The following is a 19,378-nucleotide window of genomic DNA, read 5'->3' as shown; positions in this document are numbered from 1 at the left end:
TAAGTGTCTGACTCTTGATCTCAGCTCAGGTCATGATGTCAGGGCTGTGGAATCAGCCCCATGTCCGGCTCTGTGCTCAGCATGGAGTCTGCTTGTAGAGTCTCTTTCCTTCTGCCCCTCTCCCACGCTTGCATGCTCACTCGCTCTCTCTCCAAAATAAATAATTTTTAAAAATCTTTTTTGATATTTTTGACAAACTTTTCCAAATCAAATTCTAAATGAAGTCTTTTTGACCTGGCATATTCCAAAGGATTTGTTAAATCAATCAGGCTTATTTGACATGCAAATTACATGGAAAGCATTGTCAAATAAATAATATGAAGCCTTCTTTATACTGTATTTGTAAAATTGTGGTACATGTAGACAATGTCCATTCTGCTTCTGCAAAATTGGCACCTCACTGCCAGACTTTTGCGCTCCTAACGTCCTTGTAACATGGTGACAGTGTACTCCTAAATCAGAAAAATTAAAATGGGTAAGCAATGGTTATAAACTGAATAAAGAGTCAGGCATATGGGGAAGCTTAAGACAGAGGCTTGGTTCTTCCTGGCTCCCTGACAAATTCCATCTTCTATTTTTTGCATACCTTCACCCATGGTAGTACATTTAGATGACTCAAATTACAAATAGGTACTGGCGTGAAGACTCGTGGAAAACTACAAGAACTACCAGCAGGGTCTGACCTGTCTGGTCCACAATCACTGGAAAAATTGTTTTTGTTTGTTCTCAGTCGCCTCAGATCTCCTTTTGGACCTTCTGAATACCAGCAGCCAGACTTCTGTGGCCACTTAGTATGGGCTATCAATGTTCTTGTTCTTGTATGTGTGTTTTCTGGATGAGTTAAAGCCTTTCCCTGCTGCAAGGCTCATACCCTCAAAGTAAAAACAAAACATAACTTTAAAAAAATGTATTTCTCACTTAGGGTATACTTTCCTCTACCTCCAATGATCAAGGCACTCACTTTGTGGACATACATCATAGGCGCCTCAGAAAAAACCTTACAAGCTTCTTGGAATTCTTTTAGTATACAACCTTCTGCTGATTCCCTGTTGTCTTATGCTGGTATGACCAAGTTACAGTAAATCTCTCTGTAATGTCTTATGGTCAAGCCTATCATCAGCAGGTTTAAGAAGTCTTCCTGGATCCCAATTCAAAAGAACATGTCAGTCACAGTCTAGAACCTAGTGACAGGGTATCATAACAGGTAACATAAGAGAGGAAGATAGCCTTTGAGTCCTGTGGACAGGGACCAAGTGCTCCTGACTACTGACAATGCTGCAAAACTAAAAGATGCTAGAGACTCTAAATGTAATTTATGAGGAAGATAAGTATCTGACATACTTTCCTTTACACTGGTATTGGCCAGCAAAAATAACGCCTTCATCTGTATCTCCTAATACAGTTGCTAAAGGGGTGGTAACCTCTTCAGTTTGGGCTAAGAAAAAAAAAATCTGTGTCCCTAATTTTTCATAAGTAAAATTACATTTCATTGGTCAATTCCCACTCTTTTTTTTTTTTTTTTTTAAAGATTTTATTTATTTATTTGTCAGAGAGAGAGTGAATGAGAGCGAGCACAGGCAGACAGAGTGGAAGGAAGAGTCAGAGGGAGAAGCAGGCTCCCTGCGGAGCAAGGAGCCCGATGTGGGACTCGATCCCAGGACGCTGGGATCATGACCTGAGCCGAAGGCAGCCGCTTAACCAACTGAGCCACCCAGGCGTCCCCAATTCCCACTCTTGAATTAAAAAAAGAAGCTACCACTGGGGAGCCTGGGTGGCTCATCTGGTTAAGCATTTTTTTTTTTAATTTTTTAAAAAATGGATTTATTTGCGATTGGGTTATGTACATTGGGGAGGGTATGTGCTATGGTAAGTACTGTGAAGTGTGTAAACCTGACGATTTACAGACCTGTACCCCTGGGGCTAATAATACATTATATGTTAATAAAAGATTTAAAAGATTTAAAAAATGTATTTATTTATTTGTATTTATTTATTTGTTCACTGGTGGCTCCAGTGAACAGAAGTTCAGGATCAGATGGCTTCACAGATGAATTCTACCAAATATGAGAAGGCGAGTTAATACTACTCTTCTCAAACTATTCCAAAAAATAAAAGAGGAAGGAAAACTTCCAAATTCATTCTAGGAGGCCAGCACTACCCTGATATTAAAAGTAAAGACACCACAAAGAAAATTATAGGCCAGTATCTCCAATGAACACAGATACAAAAATCTTCAACAAAAATACTAGCAGGGCACCTGGGAGGCTCGGTGGGTTAAAGCCTCTGCCTTCGGCTCGGGTCATGACTCAGGGTCCTGGGATCGAGCCCCGCATTGGGCTCTCTGCTCAGCAGGGAGCCTGCTTCCCTTCCTCTCTCTCTGCCTGCCTCTCTGCCTACTTGTGATCTCTCTCTGTCGAATAAATAAATAAAATCTTAAAAAAAAACAACTAGAAAAATGAATCCAATAACATATTAAAAAATCATTTACCACCATTATTTCTGGGATACAGGATGGTCCAATATTTTCATATCAATCAATGAGATAACCTCACAATAACAGAAAGGATAAAAATCATATTATCCTTTTGATACAGAAAAAGCACAAAGCACAAAGACAAAGTACAATACCCATTCATGATAAAAAACTTCAACAAAGCAGGTCTAGAGGAAACATACCTCAACATAATAAAGACCTTTATGAAAAACCCACAGCCAACATCATAATCAGGGGGGAAAAAGAGCATTTTCTGTAAGGTGAAGAAAAAACAAGGATGTCTACTCTCACCATTTTTATTCAATATAGTCCTAGCTACAGCAATCAAGACAACAAAAAGGAATAAAAGGCATGCAAATTGTTAAGGAAAAAGGAAACCTTTCACTATCCGTAGATAACATACCATATATATATATACATACACACACACACTATATGTCCTAGTACTAGTATACATATATATATATATACTATATGTACTATCTATATAGATATCTATCTATCTATATATATAGAAAACCCTAAACCACTAAAACTGATAAATGAATTTAGTAAAGTTGTAGGATAAAAAAATAAATGTACAAAAACCTGTTGTATTTCCATACACTAATAATGAAACAGGAGAAAGAGAAATGAAGAAAATAGTCCCATTTACAGTTGTACCAAATATAATAAAGTACCTAAGAATAAAGTTAACCAAGGAAGTAAAAGACCTGTACTCTGAAAACTCTAAAACACTGATGAAAGAAATTCAAGACAACACACAGAAATGCAAAGATAGGGGCGCCTGGCTGTCTCCGTTGGTTAGGCATCTGCCTAGGCTCAGGTCATGATCCCAGGGTTCTGGGATGGAGTTCTGCATTGGGGTCCCTTCTCACCAAGGACTCTGCTTTTCCCTCTCCCTCTGCCACTCCCCCAGCTCATCATGCTCCTTCCCCAGCTCACTCTTTTATTTTATATAAAAATAAAATCTTGAAAAAAAAAAAAAAAAAAGAAACGCAGAGATATTCCATGGTCATGAATTGGAAGAATAAATATTGTTAAAATGTCTATACTACCCACAGCAATCTATACGTTTAATGCAACTCCTATCCAATAGCGTTTTGCACAGTACTAGGACAAACCAAAAATTTGCATGGAATGACAAAAGACCTTGAATTGTCAAAGCAATCTTGAAAAAAACAAAACAAAACTGGAGGTACACAATTCCAGATTTCAAGTTATATTAACAAAGCTGCAGTAATCAAAGCAGTATGGTAGTGGCACAAAAACAGAACAGAAAGCCAGAAATAAACCCACAATTACATGGTCAACTAATCTTCGATAAAGCAGGAGACAATATTCAATGGGAAAAAGACAGCCTCTTCAACAAAGGGTGCTGGGAAAACCAGACAGCTACATGCAAAAGAATGAAAATGGACCACTTTCTTACACCATACCAAAAACAAACTCAAAATGGATTAAACACTTAAATGTAAGACCTCAAACTATAAAGTCCTAGAAGAGAGCACAAGCAGTAACTTCTCTGACACTGGCAGTAGCAACATTTTTAAAATAAGTCTAAGGCAAGGGAAATAGAAATAAAAATAAACTATTGGGATTATATCAAAGTAAAAAGCTTCTGCACCGCAAACAGTCAACAAAACTAAAAGACAACATACTGAATAGGAGAAGATATCTGCAAATGACATGTCCAATAAAGAGTTAGTATGCAAAATATATAAGAACTTAGACAGCTGAACAGCCCCCAAAACCAAATAATCCAATTAAGACATAGGCAGAAAACATGACAGACATATCTCCAGGGAAGATATGCAGATGGCCACCAGGCACATGAAAAGATGACTAATCAACATCATTTATTATCAGGAAAATGTAAATCAAAAGACAATGAGATATCACCTCATACCTGTTGTAAATAGTTCAAATCAAGAAATAACAAATGTTGGTGCGCATGTGAAGAAAAAAGGAACATTTCCGCAGTGTTGGTAGAATGCAGACTGGTGCATCCATGATGGAAAACAGTATGGAGGTCCTCAAAAAATGAAAAATAGAACTACCCTATGAACCAGTAATCACACTACTGAGTATTTAACCCCCAAAATACAAAAATACTTACTCAAAGGGATACATGTGCCATTATGTTTATTGCAGTATTATTTATAATAGCCAAATTACAGAAGCAGCCAAAGTATCCATCAATGGATGAATGGATAAAGATGATGTGGTGATATATAAAGAAACACACACACACACACACACACGAAGATTATTCAGCCATAAAAAAGAATGAAATCTTGCCATTGATAGCAACATGGAGGTAGAGCACAATGCTAAGTGAAATATGTTAGAGAAAGAAAAACACTACATAATTTCATTTATATGTAGAATCTAAAAAAACAAACAAAAAGGCAGAAACAGACTTGTAAATACAGAAAACCAGTCTTTGCTAGAGGGGGGTGGTAGTGGAGTGATGGGTGAAATAGAAATAAAATAAGGGAATAAAATAAATAAATAAAATAAGGGAAATAGAAATAAAAATAAACTATTGGGATTATATCAAAGTAAAAAGCTTTTGCACCTCAGTCAACAAAACTAAAAGACAACATACTGAATAGGAGAAGATATCTGCAAATGACATGTCCAATAAAGAGATAGTATGCAAAATATATAAGAAAAGAGAATTAAGAGGTATAAACTTCCAGTTATAAAATAAATAAATCCTAGAATAGTCAATAACATTCATTGTAAAAACATTGTAAAAACATTGTAAAAACATTGGAAAACATCGTATAGTGACAGTGACTACATATATCATGGGTTAGCACTCAGTAATGTAGAGAATTGTCAAATCACTACTTTGTCCACTTGAAACTAATACAACATTGTATATCAGTCATATTTCTATAATGTTAAAAAGTATTTCTGCAAATTGTAAACCATCCTTTTAACAGCACATCATCTGGGAAAGGAGGAATAAAAAAGGAAGACAAATCTTAATTCCTAAGTAAAAATATCTGTCAACTCCAAAGGGGTGAGGATATATATAAAATATATATCTTTTATGTAAATACAAAATTATAGGAAGAAAACAAACTCTTAAACACAGTGAATTCATGAATTATTATGAATTTTATGAATTATTCTACAGTTAAGCTCATTTAGCTTATTCTATGCTTTATATAAAATTATTGCTTTTTCTCCATAGCACCACAGTGACAGCTCTCAAAAATTACTCAACGTGATTCACTCTTCAGTGGCAAAGTAGAATAATTCTACCTACTTCTCAAGACTGTCAGAGGAATTACATAAAATAATACATGAGAAATCCACAGTTCTGGGCATCTCTCATCCTAAATTCTTAGTAAACAGCATTATTTGACCTTAAGGATTTATGTATCCAAATTAAAGCATATTAACAAAATTGTTCCCAGCCATGTTTATGTCCCTTCCAGCTTTTTAAGTTTGTGAAGATTAACCAGAACACACATGACTACAGTAAAATGTTTTTATCTTTTAAGTTGGCTTTTGTATTGTGGTAGGTTTTCTATGGGGAAAAAGTTATTTCACAATCTACCATCACCACTTCATATAATTCAAATAATATATCATTTTCTCACATAACAAAACATTTGACAAAATCTCATTCTCTGTGCTACCATAATTTTATTATGACTCTTCTAACTCTGCAATCTCTTTAGATACTGACTTCACCAAAGAGTTTTGCTTCCTGTTCTCTGGTTCCCTTGTAGAGTATAAGGAAGATGTAGGTATGTTCAGGAGGTGGGTGGGTAGTCAGAGATGCAGTATAAAAAAGACTGTCCAATGAAACTGTCAGAAATGATAATGAAAATATTACCTGTTGAGTTCGAGTAACCATTTCCTTGTAGATACTATCTAGGCTGATATTTGATAAAGTGGTTAATGCTGATACAATTGTTTCTGCTTGTGCTTTGTCAAATCCTGTAAACAGCAAATATGTATTTGTTTTTGTAAAAATGTTTATCTTTATCAACCTGAACAGCTAGAATAACTTTCCTCATCAAATTATTGTTAAAAAAAGGTTACAATTAAAAATTTCAGAGTAGGTTATTCTCCAATAGCACTCTATAATTTTAATTCCCACTGATCCATTTTCTTACACCTCCATCAACACTGGATATTGCTAGTGGTTTTGATTTTATAATTGGCATTAAAAAGTGAAATGGCGGGCGCCTGGGTGGCTCAGTGGTTAAAAGCCTCTGTCTTCGGCTCAGGTCATGATCCCAGCGTCCTGGGATCGAGTCCCATGTCGGGCTCTCTGCTCTGTAGGGAGCCTGCTTCCTCTTCTCTCTCTGCCTGCCTCTCTGCCTACTTGTGATCTCTGTCTGTCAAATAAATAAAATGTTAAAAAAAAAAAAAAAAAAAAAAAGTGAAATGGCACTGCATCATTTATCCTTAAATTTGCATTTCTTTAGTCAAGTAACTTTACATATATTTATTGCCTATTTATCTTTTCTGTGAGCTATTTATGGCTTTTGCCCATTTTTCTATAAAGTTACTGTAATTTTTTTATTGATTCATATGAACTCTTCATATATTAAAGCAATAGGTTCATTGTCCTATATGTTCCTAACATTTCTAACTTTGTGAATGATACCTTTAGATATACAGATTTAAGTATTTCAGTAATCACATTGGTCAGTCTTTTCTGCTTTTGAGTTTTAGGTCTTGCTTCCTCAGTCTCAAAGTCTTAAAATATCCTATATTCTAGCATTTTTAATAGCTTTTCTCTCATTTTTTTATATTTGACTTTTAATCAATCTGTAATTTATTTTTCAATGAGAGTATCTAATGTTTTTTCAAACATCTAGCCATATAATCTATCAATTTACTAAATAGCCCTTCCTTTCCCTAATTTATAATACCTTCTTTATTGTTTGCTAAAAATGTCTACATGTATCTGAATGCCATTCTATTAATTCTATTCCTGTACTATCACATAATTTAAATTACTGTTTCGGTATCTGGTAATCATTTGTCTTCTTTTTTGTTGTTCTTAAATAGTCCTTGCACTTCCATGAGAACTTTAGTATCAGCCTAGAAACTAGTTTTTCTTTTCTACATAATTGAAATCATACTACACATGTCATTTTTTGTTTTTCCCCCACTTAATCTGAGTATTTCTCCTATCAGTAAATATTCCTCAACACTTTTTTTTGACTGTAGAATATTCCACTGTATGGATGGTGCTTGTATTTAAAATGACTCTTAATTGTTCATAATAATGATACTGTCTTCACTAGGTAATTTACTGTGACTGTTAACATTCTTTCAAGAGGTACCCGTTTCTTACCATGAGTTTCCAAATCCTGAACCAGTGCATGGGTATCAAAAGTTAATTTCCTTTGTTCTAAAGGAGTTATGTCCACTCGCCTCATATCATATCCTTCCTTGGTTGTGGTGGTGAAGAAATCTGAAAAAGAAGACAGGTGTCTTCCTTATAGTAACCAACACAAGCATGACATTTTAGCTTCTAAGGCATTTCTTCTATTTAGCACACAGTTCCAGATCCTAGGAATCCTATAATTTCAAGGAAGAAAACTGAGTCTTCTGAGTGGCCCTCTCTTTCATCTGAAAAGTTTCTATTCTATATTCTATTCTATAATGGCGACCACTGCAAAAATATTTCCTTTCCTCCTTTTAATATTCAGATATATTTTGTCAGGAGTCAGTCGAAAATTGTAACATAATATACATCAAAATCTTTAGGGGTGGGGCACCTAGGCGGCTCAATCGGTTAAGCATTTGCCTTTGGCTCAGGACATGATCCCAGGGTCCTGGGATCAAGACCCATATCAGACTCCCTGCTCAGCGGGGAGTCTGCTTGTCCCTCTCCCTCTTTCCCTCCTGATTGTTCTCTCTCTCTCTCTCAAATAAATAATTAAAAAAAAAAAAAAAAAGCTTTAGGGGTGCCTGGGTGGCTCAGTCATTAGGCGTTTGCCTTTGGCTTAAGCTGTGATCCCACGGTCCTGGAACTGGTCCTGGGACTGAGCCTCAAGCCGGGCTCCCTGCTCTGTGGGAAGCCTGGTTCTCCCTCTCTGACTCCCCCTGCTTGTGTTTCCTCTGTAGCTGAATCTCTGAGAAATAAAATCTAAAAAAAAGGGCAAGCTTTGGATATTACTGCCAAGTCTCTCATTACTGGAAGAGCAGAAACCACCCAACTCTCCTAGGGGCCAAGAAGTCTTTTATAGAGCTCCAGTAATTATTTATACATACATCACCATATAAAGTAGCTTTCTGAATGCCCACTCTCTTACATACCCATTTTATTTCCATCACAGTTCTCAGCTCTAACTTGAAACTGTCTGGTTTGTTCCTCTGAACCAAAATGTAAGTTCCATGAAACTGAGTTTTTTATCACTGTACCTTCAGTACCTAGAACGGTGCTTGGCAGATAACTGAGTCACAATATTTTACTGCTGAATCAACTGATAAATTTGATTTTTAAATTCTAGGGTATATACTACTATCAACACAAAGGCCCTAGCAAATTTCTCATTTTTGTGATAAATTGTCCCATTTCAATAAATTCCCATTTTTTAACCTAGACAGAGTATGGTCCTTTTCCATATATTACTGATGAATTTCATTAAAAGGTATTCTTCAGAACTTTGTGTATATATAACTTCATTACTATTATTATGTATTAAATAAAATAACAGCTAATTATTGTAACTATTAATTGAATAGTAGGTACTATACTAGATTTTTTTTTAGATTTTATTTGAGAAAGTTATTTGAGAAAACAAGCAAGAGAGAGCCTGACACAGGGCTTGATCCCAGGACCCTAGAATCATGACTTGGGCTGAAGACAGATGCTTAAAACAGATTGAGCCACCCAGGCACTCCATATACCAGATATTTTATATCTTATGAATGCAAGGTGGTATTACCTACAGTTTTACAAAAGAAATGACCTAGAGTCATTGGCATAATCAGAATTAAGACTCAAGTCTTCTGACTCCAAAGCTCATGCTCTGTCACCCTATGCTGTCTCTTTTTTTTTTATCCTAAATCACTTTATTTATCTAAATACTTAAAAGACATAGCTGCAACCTCAGGTATTACTTTTCTGCTAGGTGATGTAGGGAAAATGTCATTCTTTCCTATGTATTTTTTCACCCGAATGCCAGGCACAGGGCATGATGTGCAAAACCAGACATAACTGAGGTCTTTGCTGACTTTGTGGACTAGTAGGCAGGAAAGAGATATTTAAAAATAGCATTTGAGTATAAACTCTAAATTCAATGATAAAAAAGTAATGGCCAGTTCTTTATATTCATTCAAATACTCAGATAAAAAAGGAATCGGACGTAAAGGTGGATCAATTTTGCGCACATAGACATACACATTAGTACAGTGTATGGCTCTGAGTGCCATCTAGAAGAGTTAAGCAATGTCCCTCTGCATCAACATTAGATTTGAAGAAGAGAAAAGAAAAAAATGAGGGAAAAAGAGGGGCAGATTTCAGTAATATTTCTAATAGCAATTGTATTAGGAATGATTAGTACCCACAGTTACGCAACCTTGATTAGAAGTTTAGTATTTCATTTGGGGTTTACTGCAGGGAAGGGGAGATTATATGTATACACACACACACACACACACACACACACGTACATGAATGAATGGCACGATACTGCTTTCACGCCTGTTATTTATCCTTAAAATTCTCATGTTATGGATGAGAAAAACAGGTTCAGAAATGCTAAGTAACTGCCTGATATCTTATGGTCTCAGAGCGAGGCAGATGACTGCACAATTCCTCTTTCTTCCATGAAGGGAAGCTTCCCACTGATACAAGAGAGACCAAATAAATATCTAACACTGCTGCAAATCTCTGCAGGATATCTCTGCAGAGATTACAGCTGCAATCTCGTGTCCCACTGTGCTCAATTTGGCCCTCTGCTCTCAAGGACTCAATTCTTTAATTCCCTTAATAATTTTAAGAATGTTCTCCTTTTCTCTGCCTGCTCATATTTATCCTTCAGTGTTCAGTTCAAATGTCTCCTCCACCAGAAAGCCTGCCCAGACTCTTTACGGCCAGGTGTTTTCTTGTTAGGGTTTTCCACAGGATCCTAGAACGTTACTTTGCCATACCTCAAAATTTACACATTTATATGATTATTAACTGTTTACTTTTCCCACTAGGCCAGGGATCAGGTTAGCAAACCACAGCCTGAAGGCCACCACCTCCTATTGTTCTAAACAGCTTTACTGCAACACAACCATGCTCATTCACTTATGAATGAAAAACACGAGAATTATCTAAATATAAACTCTATGTTCAAATGATAAAAAAGAAACAGCCAGTCCTTTTTACACCTATGGGTGTTTTCATGTTACCAATACAAGAAGAGTATTAAGTGACCATATGGTCCACAATGCCTACGTAATGCCTACAATGCTCCTTGTAGAAAAACTCTGACTACCACCGCATTAGATTACAAGGTCCCTATCAGCAGGAACCACACCTGTTGTTGCTCATCATGGAATCCCCAATGCCTAATACAACTCTGCGTGCTCAGCAGACATTTGCTGATTAACAGAAACTGTATTAGGTGTTGTGGATACAATGAAGATCAAGGCCATGGTTTTAAATCATGTGCTATCAAGATATATCCATAACGGAATAGAGAGGAGAGACATTTGGTCCTTGATGAGAATAAAGGGTTAAAAATGGCTATCTGGATGAAATCTTACCATCTGCAGCAATGTGGATGGAACTAGAGGATATTATGCTAAGTCAAGTCTATCAGAGAAAGGCAATTATCATATGATTTCACTCATATGGAATTTAAGAAACAAAACAGAGTGATAGGGGAAGGGAAGGGAAAATGTAAAATAAACAAAATCAGAGAGGAAGACAAACTGTAAGAGACTCTTAACTACAGGAAACAAACTGAGGGTTGCGGGATGGGAGGAAGTTGGGAGGATGGGGTAACTGGGTGGTGGGCATTAAGGAGGACACATGACACAATGAGCACTGGGTGTTATAAGCAACTGATGAATCACTGAACTCTACTGTGAACTAACAGAACACCGTATGTTAACTGAATTTAAATAAATTTTTTAAAAAATGGCTAGTTATAAAAGATTGACAGTAAATCTTAAAGAGTTACAGTAAACCTTACAAGTAAACCTTAAAGAGGGGTTAGCCAGGCAGGAGGAACAGGATAAGCAAAATTCACAAAGGCATGAGCTGTCTTTGCTATTTCTACCTTGGGTTCTATTTACTATGGGGCTGAGGAGAAATAGAGAAGGATCTGTGGAACATTCATTCCTTAGGTGTACTCAAACAGTTATGTAATCTTTGGCTAAGTCCCAATCACCCTAAGAACTAGGTGCTGACACCTTCCCTTGCCGTAGGACTTTAGAGAGCACTCTTTGGAGGGAATAAGGAAATGGAAAAGCTTTGATACCACAGCAGGGCTTCACAAGTATTTCAACTCATAAGCACCCCCACCCCCTGCCTCCAAAAGCACTTTTAAGAATAAGTCTTTGCAAGCATATTAATAGGTAGAAGAGAGGAAGTAGCCGGATTCACCGTTCTTAGCTCAAGATGGGGTAACAGGACCTTGAAACCTTAAAAGTTCCCAGAACTTATACGATTGTACAAAACCCCAAACCCCTCCTTTCATATCTATCTTGTAGTTTTCTTAAAGTAAGAAACAAACTGTTTAAAGACTTAACCAGCATCACAAAGCTGTTAACCTGGGTATCTTGGATTAGCACTCTGGCCTACCTTGAACCAAGATGCCTCTTTACCAGGAAAGGCCAGATTTTACTTTACATTAACACACGTAAAATCCTGCCTCACTAATTCTAAGCTACAAGTGTTATATCAACTTCTGCTAACTTCAGAGAATACTTCAGTGACATAGCTGGTTATTAATATACATTTCTATACGCTGGTCTGTTGGCAGGCACTTTGCTAGATACATCAGAATTACCAGAATTAAGTAACACAGATATCCCTGGGCTCCACCCATGACGATCAACTCCATAGTTCTGCAGTGGAGGTTAATTATGTACTTTTACAAAGTATCCGCAGGGTTTCTCTTCTTCCGCTACATTTGGGAACCAGTAATGAACTAGGAATCCAGCACTATTAAAACTTAGACAAACTGCATCACCTTCCCATCTCTTCTATTATTTACCTTTAAAAAAGATACTGAACTAAATAACTGAGATCCTTCCACAGGTCGAGGTGAAGGTTTTTAAATTCCTTCATTACTGACATTATTAGTCAAGTTTAAACTACACAGTAAGTATTCAATTAATATTTGAGTACACAAATCCTATTAGGTATAACAGGCCACTTAAGATTTCTCCAAGAAAGATTTAAGTAGGGTAACTCAACAAATGTTAAAAGACATCACTGTTTACTTATTAAGTATTTTCTAGTACTTCAAAAGTTCATTCTCTGAAACTGTTCAATATTCTTTGTTTACATATTCAAATGAAAACACACACTCTCTCAAAATTTACAAAGTAAGATTGAAAATGGGATGATTCCCCAAGGTTCAAAATACGCTATCTCCTTTTTCAAAAGTCCATCATCATGCCTAAGTCAACTCAACACCTAAATACGTAAGCAAATACCTGGTGACAGACACTGGGAGTTCAACAGCAGCCTTACAGATGGGGGAAACAACAACTGCAATCTTTTTTTTTTTTTTTTAAGATTTTATTTATTTACTTGACAGAGATCACAAGTAGACAGAGAGGCAGAGAGAGAGGAGGAAGCAGGCTCCCTGCCGAGCAGAGAGCCCGATGCGGGACTCGATCCCAGGACCCTGAGATCATGACCCGAGCCGAAGGCAGCGGCCTTACCCACTGAGCCACCCAGGCACCCGACAACTGCAATCTTACTGTGAAAGTGAAGCAACTGGCAGAATGGCACAAAGTACAGTGGGCACCGGGCGGCTCATTTCCCACGGCACTGAAGATTGAAGACGGTGAACAGAGAACGCTAAGGTCAGTACGAAGTGCCTGTTCTGTAGACAGCCTTACAGAGTTTTTAAAAATGTGAGGGGAGATTCTGGAATCATCTTTCAGCATAAAGTCTGACGTCCTTCAGGACACAATGCTAACGAGGGTGCCAACAAACCCAACACTTGCAGGTTCCAGCATTCGCGTTTTGTTTGGCTTTGCATGGCTCCTCTGTGACCGCAGAGTACTAGAAATTACAGCGAAAACAAAGCTGGCCTGACCTGACATGTATGCTGTGGTCTACCAAACACGGGGGCTTTAGACAGCACCCAAAAAACACAGCCTAAGTTTGAAGAGGCCACGAAAGAAGCCAGAACTCTCAGACCCGACTGATCTTGACTAGTCTCGCAGAGGGCGGGGACTGACAGCCTCGTCAGACCGTAAGAAGGAAACCGAGCCTGAGAAAGAAGCCGGGGGCGGGGGAGGGGAAGAACTCCAGTGGCGGAGCCAGGGGGGAACCCCAGGCTCTCCGACGCGCACTCTCAGGAGAAGGCGGTGCTCTCCGGGGTCCCTCGCCCTTCCCGCCCCAGTGCAAGCCGGGGAGACCCTGCGGCGGGGTCGCCCGCACCTGGCGGGGTTGGGAGGGGCGTGGCACCGTGGCCTAGGGCGCTCCCGAGGAGGTAGGAACCACCGGCCATCTCCCCACAGAATACTCAGGCATCGGTGACAAGCTGCCTCGTCTCACCTCTCCGCAGGGCCGGCGAAAAAACCCCGCCGAGGCTCGAAAACCGGCGGCCCTCATTGCCCTCAGAACACAGGAGCCGCCGAGCACAGCGACTCCACATTTCCGGTTTTCAGCGGGCGGGAGGAGGTGAAAGGGTGCGCGGGGGGGGAGGGGTGCTGAATCACGCTCAGGCTTTCGGGCAAGGTAGTTCTGGCACCGTGAGGATGCTGGGAAGTGTAGTTTTTCGCCTGCCCCACGGGACACCACCAGCGGAGCCTCCAGTCGCGGTCCTGCAGAGATGGGCCTCTTCACAGATGGACCCACAGCTCACGAGCATGGTTCACAGTGGCTCCTGCTCTTCGCACCGTCCCTTCCCAAACCAGCGCACGACGTTACCGCCCTAAGAAAGCGGGACGGTGTTTGAGACCTTCCAATTCCCGTTTCCTAGCAGTGAGGTACAGCTCAACAGCAGAGGTTTCCCGGGAAAGCCAGCGGCCATTACTCGAGAGGGAGTCACGTCCTACCGCCGAGCAAGCTGGGACTTGAAATCCTCGTCCGCTGAGCATTCCGGGAGATCGCGCAGGAACCTGGGATATGTAGTCGAACGAGGCCTTCATTCGTGTTGCTTCATGGCCTACTGCTTCGCCCTCTTGTGTGTAGGAGGACGAACTTCAGTTGGTTTAGTCCCCGTCTGGAGGGAAACAATTTCTCTTTCCAGAGTGGACTTGATTTTCACCACTTAAGCCCTTTGAGACCTGTTACTTCAGACTTTGTTCCACAAAGTAAAAATCCTGAAAATAACAACACACAGTAGTTGTGGGGTTCAAATATGCTCATATATTCTTTGTGAATTCTAAAGTGGTCCCAATAGTTAGGTTTTAGTGGTTTTAATTATTCTCACAAGGATGTAAACAGTTACCCCTGGATTTTCCTACTTGTTTTCAAAGCTTTGTAAGTATCAGCTGCTTAACGAGCGCCATACTAAGCACTGAGGCCCATTAAAGGAACAACACTTGATTCCTGTCAGCAAGGGTTTTAACAGGCAATTTATGGAGAAGGCTATTAAAAAATTGAAGAAAAAAATGGAAAAGCTTAAATTCACCGGGAAAATGAAAAAACAAACAAACATAAATATATACCAGTTTTACCTATTAAAGTTAAAAAAAGTTATCGATGCCAGCAAATACGCAATTAGGTAGGGTCACCCATACTGCTGGCAGGAGTGTAAGTTAGTACAATACATTCGGAAAGCAATTTAATAATATATATGAAATTATAAAAAGTGAATAGCCAGAGTTTCACTTCTAAAAACCTACCCTAAGCAAAAGTAATCATAGCTATAACAAATATTTTTAAAAATTATAACCTATGGAATTTTATTTTAATAGTAAAATTTAAAAATAATCTAAATACTCAATGTGATTCAGCAACTTGCACAAATGCCCCAAATTGGAATACTGTACAATCATATAGTTGGAATTATTATTCAAATGGGAATATTATACAATCATGGAATATTATATAATCATTAACATGATATAATTATTTTAAAAATTCTTTACATATGCACATATATATTAATGATATATATAAGTGTATGTATATACCTATGATTGTAATTCTGTCAAATGACATGATGATCACTGTTCTGGAAGAGCTCACAGACTACTGGAAGATATAGAGCAGTAAGTGGGACCAGGATATTTTTAATTACCTTAAGTAATGATTATGGGAAAAAGTGTACCTTTTTGTATAGCCACACTTATTGGTTATTATTTACATTACTGTAAAACTCCACGACAGAAATAAAGTATTGATTAGTCAGGTGACCAAAGCAGGGCTAATTATTCTCTTTCACGGAACTCATGTCCTTGCTCTTGCCCTTGTAGTTCTTGCTTGTATCCATGATGGTAGAGACACATCTGTCACTGTTTTCTCCAACACCTGGCATATCATCTCACCCCTAATGAGCCTTCAGGAAGATGTTTTGAATGAATCAATAAACGTTTGAAATATAGTCATCGTTTGGTGAGGTGACCTGATAGACTGGGGCATCGGAGTCATTTGGAAGATCAGGCAGAATTGGGGGAGATAAAATTGAAAATAAGAAGAAAAAGACTAAGGAATTGGGCTTGTACGATAGACTCTCAGGTAATTTTGAACGTTTTTTAGTCCAAACTGATAAAAGCTAGTTTGAGTACCTTTCCAGGAAACAGTCTTCTCCATTTGCTGGGTCAGGCTTATGAATCATTGCTCGTCCCAGTGTCTGATGAGGTGACCTGGCCATGAGAAGTGCTCTCTCTCTGAAAGCAGCTTGATTTAGCCGAGCCTCAGGCCAGTAACTTAGCAGGGAAGTGGGTTGTATCTTCTTCATTGTGAAGGGACACTTTTATTGTGTTTTTGCTCTTAATGAGCCCTCAATTTAAAAATATCTTACACTCTTTACCAACCACATATACGAAGCCATTATGTATTTTCCTGTTTTTGATTATTTTAAGACCTAGATAACTAGCATTTAGTGAGTAGGAGATACGCAGTGCTGATCCAATACCAAAACTGGTAATGTCCTGAAGGACAAAGCACTTGCCAGTTTGTGTGTGTGTGTGTTTCAGTTTCATCTTCAGTGATGCTACAATTTCCTTGGGCATTGTGAAATTCCAGGTCCCTCATGAAGACCCTAATAGTTTTCCTTCTGAGGCCCAGAAGTCTGGGAACCCAGGTTGGGCATAATTGCAAGAGATGGTGAATGCAGCTCTGCTGACTTCAAGGAGAGAAGATGCAGCCTGGACTGCTCCCCATATTGGTTCTTTTCTCTAGGAATAGGTGATGTGAAGGAGCCCTAATGTATTTTTTAGAGCACGTGAGTGAGGCTTTGGGAGACAGATGCGACCCATTGGGATCCTCTTCCTTCCTTAGTTTACTTTGAGTTTTTGACACTAGAGGGAGTATGTGGACAGGAAAGAAGACCATCTTTCACCCTTGTTTCTACAACTGATTTTGTAGTTTTTGTATAATGAGTCAGAGGAGCCCATTGTCACCAAAGTTTTGTGCTAGTTTATGTTTTTTTTTTTTAAGATTTATTAATTTATTTGAGAGAGAGCACAGGGAAGGGCAGAGGGAGAGAGAAACTTAAGCAAACTCTTCACTGAACTCAGAGCTTACTTGGGCTTGATCATGAAACTTAATCGACTGAGCCACCCTGGGCCCCTGTGCTAGTTCATGTTAATATCACATTTCTCATGGCTTGAAAGTGACTACAAACCCCCTACCCCCACGGCTCTGAGACCTTCTTTTCCTGATTATACTAAGGAGCGGGCAATGACAACCAATGACAAGTTTCCTGATTATAGTAAATCAAGAAAAAGGAAAGAAAAAGAGAACAAGGGCACCTGGGTGGCTCAGTGGGTTAAGCCGCTGCCTTCGGCTCAGGTCATGGTCTCAGGGTCCTGGGATCGAGTCCCGCATCGGGCTCTCTGCTCAGCAGGGAGCCTGCTTCCCTCTCTCTCTCTCTCTGCCTGCCTCTCCGACTACTTGTGATTTCTCTCTGTCAAATAAATAAATAAAATCTTAAAAAAAAAAAAAAAAGAAAAAGAGAACAAAAGAATTGTTAAAACATTACTGTGTTTTGCAATGTGACATCATGCCTGACAGTGTCTCTCACTGGTTATTCATTTATTCTTTCAATTAATCCTTAAGGAGTACTATTTATGATGTCAGGCACTTTGCTAAGCCATAAGGATCCAGACATAAGAGCCAATGCTGCCCTCTGATTGTTATCAGTCTAACTATGATCAACACTATGATGAAGGAGAAAGGTGCTGGGACATCTGGGTGGCTCAGATGGTGAAGCACCTGTCCTCGGCTCAGGTCATGATCTCAGGGTCCTGGGATGGTGTCCTGCATCTGGCTCCCAGCTCAGCAGGGAGACTGCTTCTCTCTCTCCCTCTGCCTCTCTCCTTCCAGTACTCTTTCAGTCTCTCTCTCTCTCTCAAATAAGTAAATCTTAAAAAAAAAAAAAAAGAAAGAAAGAAAGAAAAAAAAAAAAAAGAGAGAAAGGTACCAAGGAGAAAAGTCCCTTACACCAAGGGAAGGAACTCTTGATACATGGAACTTTCTTCATTTCTTCATGGAAGCTCACTCATTCCTCTACATCAGTACATTTGAGCTCCTTAGTAACACCATGAGTGAGGCAGTTTTGATCCTATTTCACAGATGGGAAAACTAAGGTTCAGAAGGCTGAGGTGACCTGTGTCCCACGTCACAGAGCAAGTAAGGGGTTGAGCTTAGAACTGAATGTACTGCTCGTGATACAGAGAAGTCACACTGTCACTCACCCCTCCACCGTTGCTGTTCATGGCACATGGGGCACAAACTGTGAAATCATGGCTGCTATTAGGGACACGTGGCCTCTCCTCCTCCAGGAGGCTATTCTGCATCCTTTTTCATTTGTTCAAGAAAACAAAATCTCTCATACAGGGGTGGCAACTAGGTTTTATCTTCATGACGACTCTCTTGGTCTGACTGCTCGGAACAGAGTGTTGAGTGGTCTGAGGCCACATCCTGGTGTGGTAGGGAAGAGTGCCCACTGTGGACTGGCCACGTCCGCCACAGATGCAGGAAAGAGAAGGGGCCGCACAAGTGCCGTTTGTAGTACACCAAGATCCTGCACCAGTCACGACGTTTCACGACAGTCACGACATCCACCTCCACCCCCAACACCCACTGTGTTCACTTTCTCTTATTCCTTCCCTTCCCAGCAGGAATGGTTCCTGTCCACTTACTAATAGCTTCAGTTGCCTGAGCAGGTAATGGGTTCAAGGCACTTGGCATATATTACCGCCAGGCCTCACAACAGTCCTGCAAGATTCAGCGAGGTTCAGTGACTAGTTCAAGGACACATGAGGAGTAAGTAATTAAGTTGAACCCTGAACCAAAAGGTGAGTTTTACTTACATTTTGTGGTGGGCCATGAATACCTTCCTATTTACTGTTTGCTTAAAGCCTCACAACGCCCCCAGGAGGTAGTTCTCTGGGTTTACAGCCTGGGGAGGCAGAGACCCAAAGGAGAGGAGCTGGCTGCAGAGTGGGGGAGCCCTCCAGACTGGAGTTCAGGCCTTCACCTGCTGCTCCTCCCCTCCTCCTGCCGAGAAGAGCCCTGGATTGCACAGAGCCTTTTGCACAGAG

At 39.4% G+C, this 19,378-nt stretch overlaps 1 protein-coding gene across 1 annotated transcript in view; it reads right to left on the bottom strand.

The window, feature by feature from the left end:
• Positions 1–14,750, bottom strand: part of CCDC90B (coiled-coil domain containing 90B) — a 37,507-nt gene extending 22,757 nt beyond the window's left edge. The window contains exons 1-3 of the mRNA XM_082682889.1: positions 14,217–14,750; positions 7,830–7,949; positions 6,354–6,457 (exon numbers count right to left, since the gene is read on the bottom strand). Coding sequence (XP_082539015.1) covers positions 6,354–6,457; positions 7,830–7,949; positions 14,217–14,316 — 324 coding nt within the window. The 5' untranslated portion in view covers positions 14,317–14,750. The remainder of the gene's footprint in view (positions 1–6,353; positions 6,458–7,829; positions 7,950–14,216) is intronic.
• Between the last annotated feature and the right edge of the window lie 4,628 nt (positions 14,751–19,378).

This window comes from Mustela nivalis (genome assembly GCF_964662115.1).
Source record: "Mustela nivalis genome assembly, chromosome: 9".
NCBI lineage: Eukaryota > Metazoa > Chordata > Mammalia > Carnivora > Mustelidae > Mustela > Mustela nivalis.
The sequence above is the reverse complement of the archived record's forward strand: the minus strand, read 5'-3'. Positions and strand labels throughout refer to the sequence as shown.